At 43.3% G+C, this 17,597-nt stretch overlaps 1 protein-coding gene across 1 annotated transcript; it reads right to left on the bottom strand.

The window, feature by feature from the left end:
- Window positions 1-340: 340 nt before the first annotated feature.
- bzw2 (basic leucine zipper and W2 domains 2) lies at window positions 341-17,568 on the bottom strand. Its single transcript, XM_023809699.2, has 12 exons — window positions 17,448-17,568; window positions 12,409-12,479; window positions 10,822-10,998; window positions 8,148-8,251; window positions 6,992-7,057; window positions 6,247-6,382; window positions 5,416-5,525; window positions 3,536-3,706; window positions 2,293-2,439; window positions 1,773-1,911; window positions 1,414-1,536; window positions 341-748 (listed from the first exon to the last, which is right to left on the bottom strand). Exons 1-12 carry the CDS (start codon window positions 17,507-17,509, stop codon window positions 720-722), a joined length of 1,335 nt encoding a protein of 444 aa, XP_023665467.1. The 5' UTR covers window positions 17,510-17,568; the 3' UTR covers window positions 341-719.
- Window positions 17,569-17,597: the final 29 nt, after the last annotated feature.

The raw sequence follows: 17,597 nt of genomic DNA, 5'->3' as shown, positions 1-17,597 counted from the left end.
TTTAATTAACAATAATATTGACTTATTTTATGAATTAATAATATCGACTTTCCCTCACAGTACTCGTTTACAGAGCTTTTAGGAAAACAAGGAATCTTATTTAGTTTGAATATATTACTGCGGAACATCCTCAGTTCCTTAAAACACCTAATGGGTTATAAATATATCTGGCATCGTGATTTAAACACGTATTTAAAGTGCTTTTTATTTTTTATTTTAAAAAGTACCGCAGTGTAAGTATAGCTCAAATAGATTCTTTTAAAAAGCTTGTTCTATTTATTTATTCTACCGTACTTATTAATGTTGAGTTTCACACAGACACTGAAAAAAACATCCTACATTTTTAATAAATAAAAAACATTTATTCATAAAAACAAACACACAAAAAAGGAACTTTTACATGTACAAGTCATTAATGTGTAATAAATGTGTAAATAACCTGCAACAGACAGTAAGGCCCTTCTGCTGTACCTGAATAGCTGGTTAAAGGAAATCACCATTACAGCCCTGTGTGTTTTTAAAAAGATTGCCTACGCAAACTTCTAAGTGCCATTATTCAGCATCCCTAAACTCAAACACAAACGCCCCAAAGGTGAGTGTCATGCTCATCGGTGGGAACAGAGAGAATGACAATCCGCAGCTCCTGCCCAAAACCCTATTACCAAGACTAGCAAAGCACAGGCTGGCTGGTGTACAGCACCTTCTTCTGGGCTCTGGTGCTAGTCATCCTCTCCCTCTGATTCAGATTCTGTGGGAGAGAAGAAGCGCATCCTTTGGTGAGGAGTGGAAACGCAATACAGCAGAGTGACTCATTTTCAAATAGCAATAACACAACCACATCCATCCATCCATCCATCCATCCATTTTCTGTACCCGCTTATCCTCTTCCGGGTCGCGGGGGGTCTAGAAGCTGTGGGTGCAAGGCAGGGAACCACCGAGGATGGAGCGCCAACCCGTCGCAGGGCACACTCTCAGATACCAAACACTCATGCATGCATACCTACAGGCAGTCTTTTAACTGTAATTCACCTTAGTGTGTTTTTAAACTGCGGGGTGAAACTGAAGCACCCAGAGGAAACATCACGACAACATAGGGAGAACATGCAAACTCCACACAAGCAGGGCAAACCCTGCTGACCATTGCCCCTCCCCCTTAATACAATCAAGTGTTTATTAAAAAATAGATTGATAAATAGTGCCCTTCCACCCATTTTCCATAGCATTCTTTATTTGATTAAATTTCTCTACAGACTAAAGCCAAATGATTTCCTTTTCTGTGGAATATGGAACATATTCATGCCATTTATGTATAATAAGTTCATCCACGGAACACTTCTGAGCTTTCAGATGTTGTCCGGTTTTCAGGAGAATACACAAACCCACCACAGGTATTAATAACCATGGAAACGTTACCCTCTTCTGCATTCTGCAGCCATTCCACAAACTTCTTCATCTGCTCCAGGAAGACGCTTTTTCCTTTGGCCGCTGGGGCATCCTTATACCACTTCAGGATGGCTCCTTCACTCAGAACATCAGCTAGGAAGATACAAGAAGGAGCTGCGAGGTCGTATGCAATGTTTGCTTAGACCAGTATTTCTCCATCCAGCCCTCAGGGACCCGCAGACTGTGGGTCCCCAAGGACTGGGTTGGGAATTACTGGCTTAGGAATCATGCTCCGTAAAGAGTATGCAGGGGTCATGTGACTGTCGATTAATTGTGCACAATATGGAGGGAATCTAAAAAGGCAGCAGTTCACAGAATGGATTTCTCACCTTTGTAGAAGAGCACCACAATTTTGGAGAAGGACTTCATGAAGTGGATGTTTTCGTAGCAGTACTCCTGAACTTTCTGCAGTAGCACCAGCTCAGACTGACCCTGGGTGCTGAACACAGCCAGCAGGGGGGCGTAGTGCTGGAAAGACACACAACTCTGGGTGTCGGCGACCTTGCCTGGGGCACATAGCTATAGTCAGCGGCTGCCCTGATGTCCGCCCCACAACAGAGGCCCCTGTCTTTTTGCCTGACCACTGCTAAAAGGGAGAGTCGTAGTAATGGCCAAATGAAGCCTCACAAACAACTTGCTGTGTTTTTTGACCCCACCAGATGGTGCTCTTGGCTTACTTTGGGGAATGCCCTTTTTTAATAGACAGCACCATTTAGTGGGTTCAGAAAATACAGCAAGTGGTTCATAAGGCTTCCTTAGGCCATCACTAGAGAGTGGGAATTCCACCCAATAGGCATGCAGCTACTGTGACGTCCCTGATCCCATTGGTTTAAGGACACTGGAGCCTACCTTCAGGTGCTTGAGGGCCTGCTCTGTAACCAGCTCCTCCTTCTTGTTCCACTCCACTGCGTTCATCAAGCATGTCCATAGCAGCCCAATGACGGCCTGCTCCTGGAGCTCATTCCTCTTCATCTCCTCCTTCAGGTACAGCACTATCTGCAGGGAGACAGAACGGCTGGCCTTTCAGATCCATGGGCAACTCCTGGTCCCATGCTCGAGTAATTTTTGGAACATCATTAACAATGCGGTAATGAACATTTACAAAAATATTACTTAAATTATTTGGTCCAAACCAATAAAACTTTACCAACAATAGCCTGAATTATATCCACGTTTTTTAAAACAAAAATGTGATATTTTTAGGCGAAGTGAAAGATATTGGTTATTCACTGAATGTGATGATTTTAAATCTGTATTTTTAGACTGTGCATTTAATGTTACATCATGGGCAGCAGTAGCCGAATCTCAACATGCCTCGTATGGCAAAAATAGTGTTTCGGGAGATAAGCAAGCTTCAACAATTTAGAAAAAAAATGAAGAGGCAAAGAGTGTTTGAAAAGCAAGCAGGTGCACATGACTTTGTGCCCCCGCTGCCCATGGGTCCCTCTAGTTCAGCTGCATTCCATGGTCCATGATGTAAGTTAAGTGAGGAGTGCGAGGGTAACATCTGGAAATAGGTCTCCGAATTCGGTCCACTGATCACTTCACATCCTTTAACAATGACGATGAGCATAAAGGCCTCCTGTCCCTCCCTCCCCTGGATTCTGCAGAAAGGCGAAGCATGTGGCACAGGTGACGATCACAGAGCGGCAGAAGGTGACAGCCAGTGTGCAGTGGTATGCTTGGACAGGACATTTGTTTAAAACATACCTTTAAAAACAGCCTTTCTGTGCACCTAAGGTGTATGTATCAGATCAGATACGTCAAATGCACCCAAGTGTAAAGGTCTAGGTCTACTATATATATATATATACACACACACACACACACACACACACACATACAGATCTTTAATTGCTGAGCTGTACAAAGGTATCTCTGTCAGATTGCTGACGGTTGCAGCACCACAGGGCCTAGAGTCTACAGGCAGCCACGGAACCTAGGATGTGGATTCATCAGGGGGTCCTTGGTTCAAGTCCCAGAAGAACACCCTCTGTTACATCCTGCTCCAATAACACACCCAGCTGAATACACGGCTGTTATTTGAAGAATAAAGAGTGAGCGGTATGCAGAAGCGGCAGCGTCGGTCTACCTCGCGGATGGGGCAGTCCTGAGACAGACGCTCTTGCAGCTCTTTCTGCAGCTCCTTACGGGTCCCCAGGGACTGCTGGACACGCAGGAAGTCCGAAAGCTCCTTCAGACCTGCCTCAGTGAAGTACTTAGAGAAGTGCTCCACATTCTGCTTGTTGGCAGGGAAAAGCTCCTGCAAAAATTCACAAACACAGGACCACAGATAGTAAATGCAATGATGAGGTTGAGAAGGTTTAAACCTCTGTATCAATTTGCAGCAGCATGCATGGTGTTAATACTTCCGGTTCACCTTCTGTAATCACTCACCCTATTTGGGGATGTGGGAGATTCAAAGCCTCTCTTAGAACAACCCAGGATGGGGTGCCAACCCATCACAGCACACACTCGCACACCATTCACACCTATGGGCCAGTTAGCAACCTCAGTATGCTTTTGGACTGTTGGGGGACACTACAGCACCCAGCAGAAACCTCACGATGACACAGGGAGAACGTATAAACTCCACACAGACTCTCAGCAGGGATTTAAACCCTGGTCCCAGATATGTGAGGCAACAGTGCTAACCACTGCACTACCAGTACCTCCAAGCATTCATCCCTACCTCCAAGCATTCATCCCTACCTTCAAGCATTCATCCACATACAGATATAGAGTGATGCTATAGGATATTGTCCACTAGGGGGCAATAGAGATCAATATTTTCATCTATTATGTAAAATACTGCAAGGAGTTGGGAAGTTCAGCAACTTGACATGCCAGAACAGTTAACAGAATATGTTATTATGAGTAATAATACAATGATTCATCACATTTTATTTGAATCCATACATTGAAGTCGCAATATTATATTACATTTTAGGACCTACCAGTCAGTTTCTACAGATTAATTATCATCTTGAAAAAAGGTATTCATTATAAAATGTTAATTAATTAAAATCCTTTAAAAAATATAATATATGGCAATGGTAAAGGATGTCATTGTTCTAAATTTCAAACACAACACCTGTGTCGTCATTATTAAAATGTAGATTTGGGTTTCCGTGAAATGTTTGAAATAAACAAGTTTCCCGCAAAGAATAAAGCTCTGACTGTGCCTAACTTCCTGCTGTCTCTGACAGAGTAATCCCTGGGGGGCGCAGCGGTACAAACAGGGCTCCACGTTTGTGCCGGGGCCCAATTAACAGTCTCTCGCGATTTACACAATACTAGTGAACGTGCCAGCTCTTCTGTGAGCAAGCAGCTGGGTGCTATGTCACAGATCAACAATTATAACCCTGAACGTGCAAACACAAAACACAATCAAGTGTACAGTCTACACCTATAGTAAACAATGGTAATTAGTGGGTGGGTTTATTGTGGTTACAGTTTTAGATTTGGGGTGGAAAGAAGGTGCTGTGAATCATAACATTTCTAAGGTAAACAGTCTTGGTAGGTTAAGGTTTCCTTAAAGGAAAAGTGCAAAAACTCAGCAAAAGGCTCTTGCTTTCCCTGGAGACAGTGCCACGGTTAACCTGCCCCTTTAATTTGCCGTTTGCTGTTGAGCACAATATAGCCTAAAGCCTGTCAATAATAAACAGAATGTTATCCACAGATAAATTTCATGATTTCCAGTTTGTGGGTCCAGCCTTCCATGTGCCGCCCCTCTGGAAGCGCAGTGAAAGGGCCCCCATGGTCAGTGAAGGTGAGCATCCCGTAAGCGCTGAGTGTTCTCTGTAGAGATGCACTCGGGAAGTTCTGCCCCTAAGGCCCCCTGTAACATCTTGTTCTGAACAGCTCTGGTCTGGCATAAGCCAATCCTCACCCCCTGGGATAACTTAATAACAACACAACACAACTGAAGAGGTCTCAAGAATACAGGTGAGGTAAGGGCTGGGGAACTACCAGAAGCTTCTTGTCCAGGTTGGATTTTCTCAGTGCAGAAGTGACAGCATTGGCATCTTTTTCAGCCATCCAGGCTTTGAACATCTTTACTGCAAAGGATGCCGAGATCCCTGCAGTGGTACAGCAATCACGTTGCCATAGAAACATTAGAATGCAACCTCATCATAAAACTACAATGTAATCCCACTGTATTAAAAGATAATGAGACTTACACAGTGTGATATTAAGATAATACACCCCATTACATGTCATTATCCAGTTACTGGAAGAGATAATGATGATCTCAATAGTGTATAACAGGAATCAAAGTGGCAGATTGTGATTAAACACAGTGTTCGAACAGCTGTTAGTCATACATTTACACTGTAAAAAAGGGAGGAAAAATGCAAATGTGGTACTCATCTGTCAAAAAACCAGCAGAAAACAGTGCTTTGCATTTCTGGAAAATGCACCTTGTACTTGAAACTGTATTTACCTCGCTACAGGAAGAGTCAGCTCACACTCTGAATATAGTTTCCGGCACAATTTGTGCATAATAGATTTGTGACATTATGCTGAGATGCTTAAACACACAAAGGATTATAAATGGATCAGGGAGCCAGACGCACTTTTGCACGAGCCAATCTTTGCCTATGCATATATTGTTTCTGTTTCAGCACATTCATCCACATTTCTTATTTTGTTTCTATGCTTTCAAAAATAGTTTGTATGTTTATATTTTTGCCATTGTCATCATGTCTCTTAACACAAGGCTTCTCCGGCTACCAGTGTTGAAGTACATCTCTCCCTCTGTCTATATAGAGCAGCATAATCGGCCATCTTGGTTCTGACCTTCCTTAACCAGATTGTCGCTGAAGAGGCTGGTGAGGATGGGAGGGGGAAGCGTGCCATTGGCCAGGAGGATGCCTGTCAGAATGGCCAGCTTGGTCTGCTCCGGCTCGCTGAAGGCCTTCAGGAAGAGCAGGAGCTGCAGCCACACGGGGGAACAGGAAGTGACATGTTAAGTCCCGAGTCACACGAAAAGCACCAAAAGGGCTGACAGTGGGTTTAACGTGACCCTTGGCTCCACCTCACTGACACATCAACACCAGCAGATCAAAGGCTGCGAGTTATTTATACAAAACTACAAACTTCATTCTAAATGTATACACCTATTAAAAGCTAATGACTGGCATTACTAATCTATGCTATGCAAAACTGTTGCTCTAAACCAAATAAACAAAATAATTCAGATAAGAACTTACTGATTTGACTGTCCTTACGTACTGTTTTTAAGCAACCCAAGCTCATTTTCACTGCTACACAGATCCAGATAAACACCCCATTTTATTTCCATGCGAAAGCAGTTAAACCCATATGGTTCTTGGAACAACCTGGACCCGAATGCTCTCATCAACTCTGATTCATGCGTCCTCTGAATAAAACTCCAAATGAAAAGCCCTTGATTGAAGCCTCAAACCTGCATAAAGTTTCCGCTCACCAAGGCTGGCAGAATGAAATAGCAGCCTGATAGGAGCCGTGTCAGCAGACCTGCAAAAACATGCCGTGACAATCTGATGGTCTGATATGCATTTACCTTCTTGATTTCCTCCTCAAAGGCCTTCTCTAGATATTTGTATCTCCTGATCAGCTTATTGAATACCTGTAAATGAACGACGCAGCATTAGAAGGGGGTGTGAGAAAGCAGACAAAAGCTAAGATGTGTGCTGCAAGGTGTCCAAAGGTGGCAAAACACTCAACCTAACGATCCACAACTTAAGCAAAACACACCTTCACTGCTCTGGAGCAAAATGCAGTTCAACTAAAAACTTTCAAAAATTTCCAGGGCGGGGATATATATTTTTTTGCATTTCCCAGCAGTACTCACAAAGGGCCTCCTCTACGTCACCCAATTCTTTGTTACACGCTCACGGCTGGATTATTAATAGTGATGGCCAAATGAAGCTTCATGAACCATTTGCTGTATTTTTTGACCCCACTAGATGGTGCTCTTGGTTTGCTTTGGGGCATGCTTTGAGCCCTTTTTTGAACAGAGAGCACCATCTAGTGGGGTCAGAAAATAATGCAAATGGTTCATGAAGCATCATTTGGCCGTCACTAGTTATTAGACCCCAGCTGGCTCCAAACATCAATCGCTGGTGTCCTATGTGTCTTTAACGGGAGTGGATCTATAATCTACAATGACCTCCTGGTGCTCGATAATCCAGATCTCACTGCTTGTTTACATGTAGCAGCACTTTTGAATGTGGGGGCTGGTTTAAGGAGGGGGATGCAAAGATGTGAGGAGCAGAAGGCAATCTTATGCAGGGTGATATACAAGGCGAATGGGGGCGTGTGGTGGGGGCAACAGCTAATAAAATGCTCTAGGACCAAATTTCACCCCAAGAGCTGGTAGGGCTGCCAAGCCTTTGCTATACCCTCAGCCTGCATGTTCTTCGCATGTTTCTTGGTATTCTGATCCAGAAAGAGCAGAAACAGTGACTGATCTGAGTACAGTCCGGTCTTTCGTGAGGCTCTGCGTCCTCACATGACCTAGCTCAGGACGTCTCCATAGCATATGCTTCTGATTACAGCAAATACAGTGCCTATTGAAAATAGATGTGTGGCTTTCTTCTGCTATTTGTGAGTGTAGAGTTGAACAAGAGATGAAAGGCAGCCAACAGGTGGCGTAGTGATGAAGGAAATAGATTTGGTGGGGGGAGGTGTCGCAGCAGAGGTCACCGAGGGGTCACCTGAGCATAGGTACGAACAGCAGCGTGGTCCTCGTCTGCATTGAACACGCAATGCTCTGTCACCTTGCTCTTGTCAGTGTCGTCAATGCGAGTGCCGCCGGGAGCTGGGGGGGTCGGGGGAGGGAGAGAGTGGTATAAAAGCACAGGGATTAGCATGCTGGATCCTGGCCCACAATCACTACAAGTGCACACAAAAATAAAATGTATATATATACCTGAGCCTCGCAGAAAGTGAGCATTTCCATGGCAACAATGTGGGAAAATGCATCATAAAGGACTGCAGGGATGTAATAATTCGTTTTTAATTCTTAATTTGGAATTTCCAGTCCCACGGACTGCTAGTAACTCAACCCGCGCACACGGTGAGTAGTGTAGAAGGCAGTGTGTGTCTGTATGCTTGTACTTGTGTGTGAACCAGAAAATACCACGGGTAGTGAAGCAGTCCTCCTCCAAAGTGACGACACCTTCTACTGTAATAACTGAAACAAGAACTGGCTCACAAAACACTGTTGACTCACTAAAGAAGCCAGGAGTCTGAACACATGCAACACAGGTGCATTGTGCTGAATCACAAATGGTACATTTAATGTATCCCCCAGAGGGAAGGGCCTGGATGCACACTGACAGGCTCTGTGAATAATCATCTGTCAAAAGACAGATGTCAGCTGATATCCACTGGTCAGTGAAAACACTATTAAGTAACGCTGCTTTGGTGTCGTCTGAGGGGGGAAAAACAATAAACTAGTCTAATCTCCTACTGTCACATTTCAATTACAGCGTGATGCATTTACCAATACTACAAGATAATGGTTTTTAAGGACTTGTAGAAGGTTTCATGGATCTCGAAAAAGGCAAAAACTAGCTCGATCCTACTCAGAAAGGCCTCTGCTCTTGTACCATTGATTTGAATATGTCACCTGACTTGACCCATTACGACATTCACCACTAGAAGAGCTGAAGGTTAAGCTTCATGGATAAAATCATTGGCTTAGTCTTGAGTGAAGCCTAAGTCTGCAGGACACACTCTAACCTAAGGGGTAACTTGTTTCTGAAGGGACGATAAAACTTATATGGTAAGCAGGTGACCTGCTCTGGGGACGAATGATGAGACAGTTTGTTCACAGGTAACAGAAGTATGTTCGATATTCTGTTCAAGCCATTCAGGTTAAGCACTTCAAGGGTAAAACAGCAAGCTCTTTACAGGAATCTAAGACGGCAACCTTTGCATCATACAGTTCGGTTTCATGACATATGCAATGTGCCTGGGGGCCAGAGATCAAATCCATCATCTCCGCATTCCACAGTAATCCGGTTGTTGATTCCCACTCAAAGGGGCTCGAGTGTCATACCACTACCTAGGCCTCATACAGGCCCAGCATAAGCCAGTTAGTGGCTAATTGGTTTGCGTGTGAAAGGTCCGTAACGGAAAAGGACTTGGCTTCAGCTGAAAATTAGTTAATTCCAGGAAGATTACGGGATGGGGGCTGTAGCCAGGAATCATTCTCAATGGCCTTGGGTCACCTAGATTACTCAGGAGAAATCCCGGAACCTGAACAGATGGTCCTGGCAGTGATAAGTAAACGGGTGCAGGATAGGGATCAGATTCCCCTCAGAAGTGCTAGTGTATGCTGGGAAAATTATTACACTGCTCTTTGTTTGGAGTATTTTAAAATAACATGGATTAACAGTAACATTGTCACATTTAGTAAATGTTTTCTTAAAAGGTTAAACTAAGGCTATGTACTACAGAGGCCTGAGCATAGGCAGTAAAGGCATAATCTAGCCCCCAGGTGTATCTAGAAATTTAGAACCCAAACACTAACAGAAGCCAAGGGTATAATAAAATGCATAATAAAACTACTTAAAAGGCAATCCTTGTTTTAGGCTAGAAGTACTTAGATACAGTGCTTATGTACAGCAGAGTGTGTCATGGTCTGCAGTAGAGAATACCCATAATGCACCGTGTGCTGCAGATCCCTTTCCCTAATACCACATAATCTGCACGATCGTGTTTGCCCTTGAGTTACAGTGTCCCTGACCTCACTGGGCCTCAGAGCTGCTACTATGTGGATGCCTGGGTTAGGCATCTTCGAGGGAAACGCAGAAGTTGCGTGATTGGGTAATGTGGGAGGTTCCATTCTCTTCTGACTCAGAGGATTTGGGGGGTCAGCAGAGGGCGCTGTGGCCTCACACCTCCACGGTTGTGGGTCCTGGGTGATCAGTTTGCATGTTCTCACCCTATTCGCATTGGTTTCTTCTGGGTACTCTGGTATCCTCCCACAGTTTATGAAAAAGGGATTTAGATGAATTGGTGCCACTACACTGCCCATAGAGGTTATGTGCCCTTTGAAGGACTGGCATCCTGTCTAGGCTGCCCTACAGCCTTGTGCCCCATGTTTCCTAGGATAGCTGCCAGAATCAATATACTGGATTAGTGTCTAAGGAAGACAGACAGATGGTTGGATGTGTTGAATTGAAATAAACCCTTGTTTGCTTTCAGATTGACAACAGGGGCATTAGTGTCGAACACCAATGTCAAAGGGTATCCCTCTGGTGTTAATGATGCCACGCACTCTGACAGCCTTGATAGAAAGTTAGGTTGCCCTCCTGCGCCACCCCCCTACATCTCTGCCCATGTCTGCACACCTGAGGCAGGACCACAGGGCCGGCTTACCAAGCATGCTCCCGGCAATGAGGATGTCAAAGAGCGTGTCGGCATATCGACGGTAGTCAAGTCTCGAACCGGTTGCGTCCAAGAACTTGGCTACAGCATCCAGGTCCCCGCCTGCTTCGTTGAGGCCCCCGACGATCGTATCTCGAAACACTGTGGGCTCAAATTTCTCTTTTTCATCTGGACAAGTGAGGCAAAGAGCAGAACGTGAGCAGGTGACTTCCCCAACGTCAAGGAGGCTGCATTCATAATCCATGTCAAATCCCTGCCTGCAGTGCTAATGCTAACATCATCCAAAACTACTGCCTGCAGTGCTAATGCTAACATCCCACCGAACCACTGCCTGCAATGCTAATGGTAACATCAGCCTGAACTGCCGCCTGCAGTGCATATGCTAACATCACACGGAACCAGTGCTCCTACAGTAAATTTAGATTAGGTTTCCATGATTCTGAATGCAGAATCTGAATATCTATTTCATAACAGAAGGGAAAAATGCGCAAAGTAGATGGGAATTTGTGGCTTCCAGAATTTAGCACAATGTTCCTCATTCAGATATAACTAAGGTATGCTGCTCTTACAGTGTTCGTTGACATTTACAGGGAAACTGCTCACTGCTGAACAATGTTGGTTAAGTAGGTTGATGCTATGCGAGCTTGTGATGTGGAAAGAGGCCCAGTCCTGCAGGGTATTTAACCATCAGGTCTAATCTATTTAACTTGCAGAAGAAGCATAAATATGCCCCAGTAAATGCCCACTTATGAGAAAAAACAAACCTGAACGAATGAAACAAAGTCAAACAAAACAAAACAAAAACAACCCTTCCCTGATAAGTGCACTCCACTTGCAAATGCCCACGAATGGGAGAAAAACAAACCTGAATGAATGAAACAAAGTCAAACAAAACAAAAAAAAAAACAACCCTTCTCTGATAAGTGCACTCCACTTGCAAATGCCCACGAATGGGAGAAAAACAAACCTGAACGAATCAAACAAAGTCAAACAAAACAAAACAAAAACAACCCTTCCCTGATAAGTGCACTCCACTTGCAAATGCCCACGAATGGGAGAAAAACAAACCTGAACGAATCAAACAAAGTCAAACAAAACAAAACAAAAACAACCCTTCCCTGATAAATTCACTATGATGGGGGGTTATTTCACTGAGCAAGAGTTTCCAAAGCAGAAAGGCTCTGGCTTTGATTAAAATTCAGCTGCTCTGAACTGACAGAAACCGCCTGGTTTCGTGCCTGACCATTGAGACAATGCTCTCAAGGGCTGTCAGCGAGAGCTTCTGGGCCACACAATTGCATAATCACAAGTTCTGGGCATGTAATCACACTGCCACGAGAAAGCTGTTCAACACCTGACTGCTGCCAAAAGATGGAAAGGCTATTAATAGAAAGGAGCCTTCTAGAATGACAAGAAGGGTGTGTGTGTGTTTGTGGGGAAGGGGGAGTTATTGTGCAGTCAAAAACATCTTTAGCTCCTACTAAGACCTGTCTCTTGCTGTCTCGGCCAAAGCCAGGTTCTTCTTTGGTTTCTGCCGGTTGACGGACGGTTAAAGGAGGGAGGAAGTGAAGAACTCACCCCTTTTCCTGGTCTTGAACCTCTGGCCTGTTAGCACTGGCTTCTGTTGCTTACCGGTATTCATAAAACTCCTGCAGGAGACAATGTCAGGGGTCAATGAGGCAACTCATCAACACATCCATCCATCTTCTGTTAGCACTTATTCGGTACGCACTCATGGTGAGCCTGACGTACTGTATACAGCAGGAAGCATGAGGTGCAAGGTAGAGGATGTGCTGAATGAGATGTCAGTCCATCGTTGGACATACACACACAGGGGCATAGAAACTCGTGTGGACGGGAGGATGTGCCCCCCAATATTTCATTTGACTTTATTCATTCCCCTCAATAAACAGACCTTTCTGGTGGAGTTTAATCTCATTGTGTCATATCTCTGTTGCTTCTCAGACTGCGATATTCGATGCCCTTTGCCATAACGGTCTGGTGTCTTTGTGGCATGTTTTTATGTTCTTTTACGTTTGTTTTTGTTTTTGTTACCTTGCTGCAAAACCAATTGGCCTCTGGGGACAGTAAAGTTGAAAGCTGAAGGTTGAGTTGGAGTGTCTGGAGAGCCAGAATAGGCAAACTTTCTGCAGGGGCAAGTTTTTCCATTTCATATGCATGAACAGTGTATTTAGGTCAAAAAGGAGATAAAACTGGTGAAATGCATGCAGCTGACGGTGAGTCGGAGCAGCTTCCCCAGTCCAGAACTTCCCTCTTTAGCTGCTGCCGCTTTTGGTCTCAGGACATATCGCTCCTCTTTGGCCATCGGGGAGCCGCCAACTCCCCCCTCCCACGCCACCACACCGGGACATGTACCCGGCAGATATATATAGCGGGCTGGCCCCCGGCACACGGACCGCCCGGCTCTTATTACTACCAGGGCCCGGGCTGTCGGGCCACTCCTCCCCGCTCACTTTCTAACAGCTGGGCGCCACTTCAGGTGCACCTGACCCGAAGATGTAACATACAGTACCGGCGGAGTATGGGAGCAGAGACAGGCGGGGCTGGGCTGGGGTCCACCGGTTCAGAACTGTGGACCTGTTCTGATAGTGGCCCTTTAACTGGAGCCCAGCAGAGCCAGAAAGAAGAGTGAGGAACACCAATCTCAAAAAATTACAGTGTTATAAAAATTGTTATAGTATTAATGAAAATAATTGCAGTATTATAATAGTATTATATATTATAGTATTATACTCTGTGAAAATGATATCATAATAAATAATAATAATAATAATAATAATAATACATGGTGCCCCCCCATGACCCTTACCAGGAAAAGAGGTAAGAAGTTAGATGGATGGATGGATGGAATATATGCAATCTGACCTTAACCATTGTCACTGCTAATTAAGTGTAATGAGTAGAAAGGCTGCTGTTTAACCAATGTGGCTGATGTGGGGGTTTGTACATGGATGGTTTGGTCTGACCCAACCCCCCCTTTATGGAATCGTTAACTGAGTGAATAAGGGTGTGAATTGGCTGGAGGCCCTGATCAGCTGATGTGACATCATCAGCGCCTTTGGGGATTCACCGACACACACCTCGCACGAACAGGTCCAGCTGGATCCAGGTGTGACACAATCCAAGCCAAATATGTAAACAACTCAAAAATATGAATACCAGTAGCATGTGTCTGTTTACATGTTATCTGATTGTGTTAAGGCATATCAAAGCTTCCTATTTTAGACAATTTATTACACATAAAAGTGAAGTATTCGATAAAAATTAAATCATATATAAACCTTACAGCAGGATCTGCACATGCTACCCTGACATCTCAGTTGACAGTTTAGCACTGTGCTTGTAACCGGAAATGGATACCACTGCCAAATACCACTGCAGAATACCACTGCCTAATTTCATAATCCGGTTCTCCACTTGAAAAAATATTATTTCTGTTTGCTTACCATAAACACCAAGAGTGTTTCTCAATATGTGTACTTGGCCGTACTTGTGTTCTCGCGTACCCGTTTTACATCATCTTCCACTATCGAGTACCAGTTCCAGTACTAAACAGAAGTACAGAGAGCGGTAAAAATCCCCGGATGTCATTCTCGCCCCAAATATCAAGGATGCATCGGTTCATTCTTGGAAGGCAAGTTAACAAGCTCGGTCTTGCTAAGACCACAAGTACGATCTTTGCATTCTTGGTATTGAGAAACTGTTGTGATCAGTGATGAAACGAAACTGGTATACAGTTATTGTTTTGTTTGTTGATAAATACTGCCCTGTTCTTAATTACACAGCAAATGTACACAAAGCAGAATAATTGATTTTATACTTGCTAACAGTTTTATTAATGAAGGCTCTATATCACTGGTTTTATCACTGGTTTTTTGACACATACCTCTTACTGGGCTCCACCAGCCATTTCCTGCTCCACATTTCTTTCTCATATAGTAATTATATGTATCAATATTCACAGGTACAAATTACGCTTATTGAACCAGCCACTTTATTTTTAAGAGATGCACATTCTGGGGCCTGTATCATGAAGGATTTCTTGCTTAGCTGGATAACTTGTCGGATTTAAGGTGGTCTGGGCTAAATGTAAGTGAATGAAGATAAAGTCTATTTGAACTGGGGCACCTTAAATCTGACAAGTTAACCCGCTATGCAAGAAATCTTGCTTTCTGAAACAGGCCCCTGTTCAATACCAATACGTATATTTTATATTTTTGTGTGTATTTTATTTCAGTGGACACTCTAGACAAAGGCAATGCACAGTATTTCCCAGAGATTTCGCTTGGTCCCGGTGGTCCTAGGCATGAGCACCAACACACACAGATTGCAGGCTGGAGTTGTGTTTCACTTCGGGAACTAGGGCAACGCAACTCGGGGTGGGTGGGGGGTGATACATCTCCCACATTTACTGTGACAGGACATAAGCACTTTTAAATACGTCCTCTCACAAACCAATTATTAAGCAGGCAGATTAGACCAGAGCAGCTCTGAAATGTTAATTTCATAATTTCACTGTGACATTTCCTTTCCTCATTATTTCGGAGACTGTGCTTTTACAAGGCAACTAACAAGGCACACGCCTATGGTAATAAAGACAAAGCTATAATCCCAAATTCTCTCTCTACTGTATTTCAGATGTCAAATCACCTCTGTCATTTGTTGACTGCAGTGTATCTGAGCTGGTAACATGTTTTAGAAATGTTATTTTGGTTTGACATTTTGCAATTATTATTATTATTAAAAATCTTATGGTTACAATAACGATCTACAACAAACTCTAACTTAAACACCTTCGACCTGTAATATGATACATTACAATTTCACTATCCTTCCATTAAGTGAATGAGTTATTCATTATATAGCTTGATTTTTTCATGAGAATGTTTTAATTAACTGTGAGGGTCTCATACCTATTAATATCACCTCTAGTGTGCAAGGTCTCTTTGCATACCCGGTCCTGCTGCCAGATGCTGAAACACAGATGTTAGAAAACGAGCCTTCTCTCACACGAATCGTTAGGACTAGCCTATCACAATTTACAGCACTGCTCAAATAAACACAGAATCCCCAGAAGGGAGTTTATAGACTGATAAACAATGCAAATCTGTAGAGTCTTATACACGCTTTTCACATACACGACAATGACTAAGTACATGTATTGTTACCCTCTCAAATATCACGAAATAATAGTACAGAGCGATTACAGCCTCAGTATTCAAAACGTGTGAGTTTGACTCTTAACACGACCGACTGGCGACTGCCGTCCACGGTGAGTCTCCGAGACCGGTTTGTTTACTTACTTGTCCATGAACACAAAGCAAAAGAAAATAACATTGTCACGAAGCGTTAATGACTGGATACTTATACTTCTTGGGACAAAATAGTAACATTTCTAAAAGTCCCAGCCCCACCTGCACAAACCATTACGTGCCTGCAATCCTCTCAGCTGACTGGTAACCGGGAAGCGGCTTGTCTAATTCTCATGTTACACCGTGTATTCCTGCAATTTGCGCTGCGATAACTATGTGTTTATATGTTACAGTAATGCACCCCTTTGGCCAAACGGGTTTCGTTGCTTTTTATATTAAAAACCCGCCCAAATAGTGCCAAATCCTTTTTCTCTGGATAGATAAACGGGTGTGTTGGTTAGGTTATTAACAGACCTATTGTTCCACATTAGGTCTGCTATAAATCTAAACCAGTTCGTACCAGCTGTGATTAACTGACAAGGTTTAATGTTTTTTAAACTGGAATTTCCACGGGCGAACTGGGAGACGTCTACAGTTAAACATGGATGATCAGTTAGAGCAGGGATATCAAAGCCTGGATAATCCAATACACTATACTGCTTATTACAACTGTATTGCAACATCAACAAGGCGACCTCAGAATAGGTTCCGCACAAACACACTACAAACAGTCCAAACAAACAACTGATACAGTGGTTTTATACACTGTATGTTGTTTTTATCATTTGTAACTATCTAAAATCATATATACAGCTAGCTTGAACAAACCAACGTTTTATTTTGCGTAGTACCGAAGTATTTTGTGAAGCACCTGAGTTTAAGGCAACCGAAAGTCATCCTTCGCAACCTTCGTATAGTACAAGATGCAAAAGTGTCTCTGTAGCACGTGTGTCATCGCTGCCCAGAGCTTTCAGTTTCGTATAATGACAGTTCCAACACTCACATCTAAGCGAGAGAAATGCATGGAATACATCTGCGTTGTGTTATTTAACTTAAAGCCTAACAGACTACGAGGGCTCCCGATTTGGTTTTGGTAGGAATACAAAGTAGTTCTGTACTTTTCTAAAATCTAAAATAAGAACAGTAACATAATTTAAGGATTAAAGTCGCGAATTTTCAGATTTCAAGGACACTACTTTTAAAATAACACATGGTTCTGTCGTAATAATGAATAAATACCTTTTTTGTGGATTTAATCACCAACCTCAATTATAATTTTGAGATCATTTAATTTATAACGCAAGATTTGTTAAACAACTATATTGATGGAATGATAATTTCATAGATTACAGAAGGCAATCTATATGTCCTTTATCTCAGATTATCCCCCAGTCACCTTCTTACCTTGCTGAGGTTGACCCAAGGTAACAAGTTGCAGGACCGCTGCACAGACAGACACAAATCATGTACGCCACCGTGCCCTTCCCATCGAGTGTTATACAGAAGGCATAATCCGTAGCCGTGGAAAACGGGGGTTGCTGTCTTTTTAAAATT

Source organism: Paramormyrops kingsleyae, chromosome 23, assembly GCF_048594095.1.
Source record: "Paramormyrops kingsleyae isolate MSU_618 chromosome 23, PKINGS_0.4, whole genome shotgun sequence".
Classification (NCBI taxonomy): Eukaryota; Metazoa; Chordata; class Actinopteri; order Osteoglossiformes; family Mormyridae; genus Paramormyrops; species Paramormyrops kingsleyae.
The sequence above is the reverse complement of the archived record's forward strand: the minus strand, read 5'-3'. Positions and strand labels throughout refer to the sequence as shown.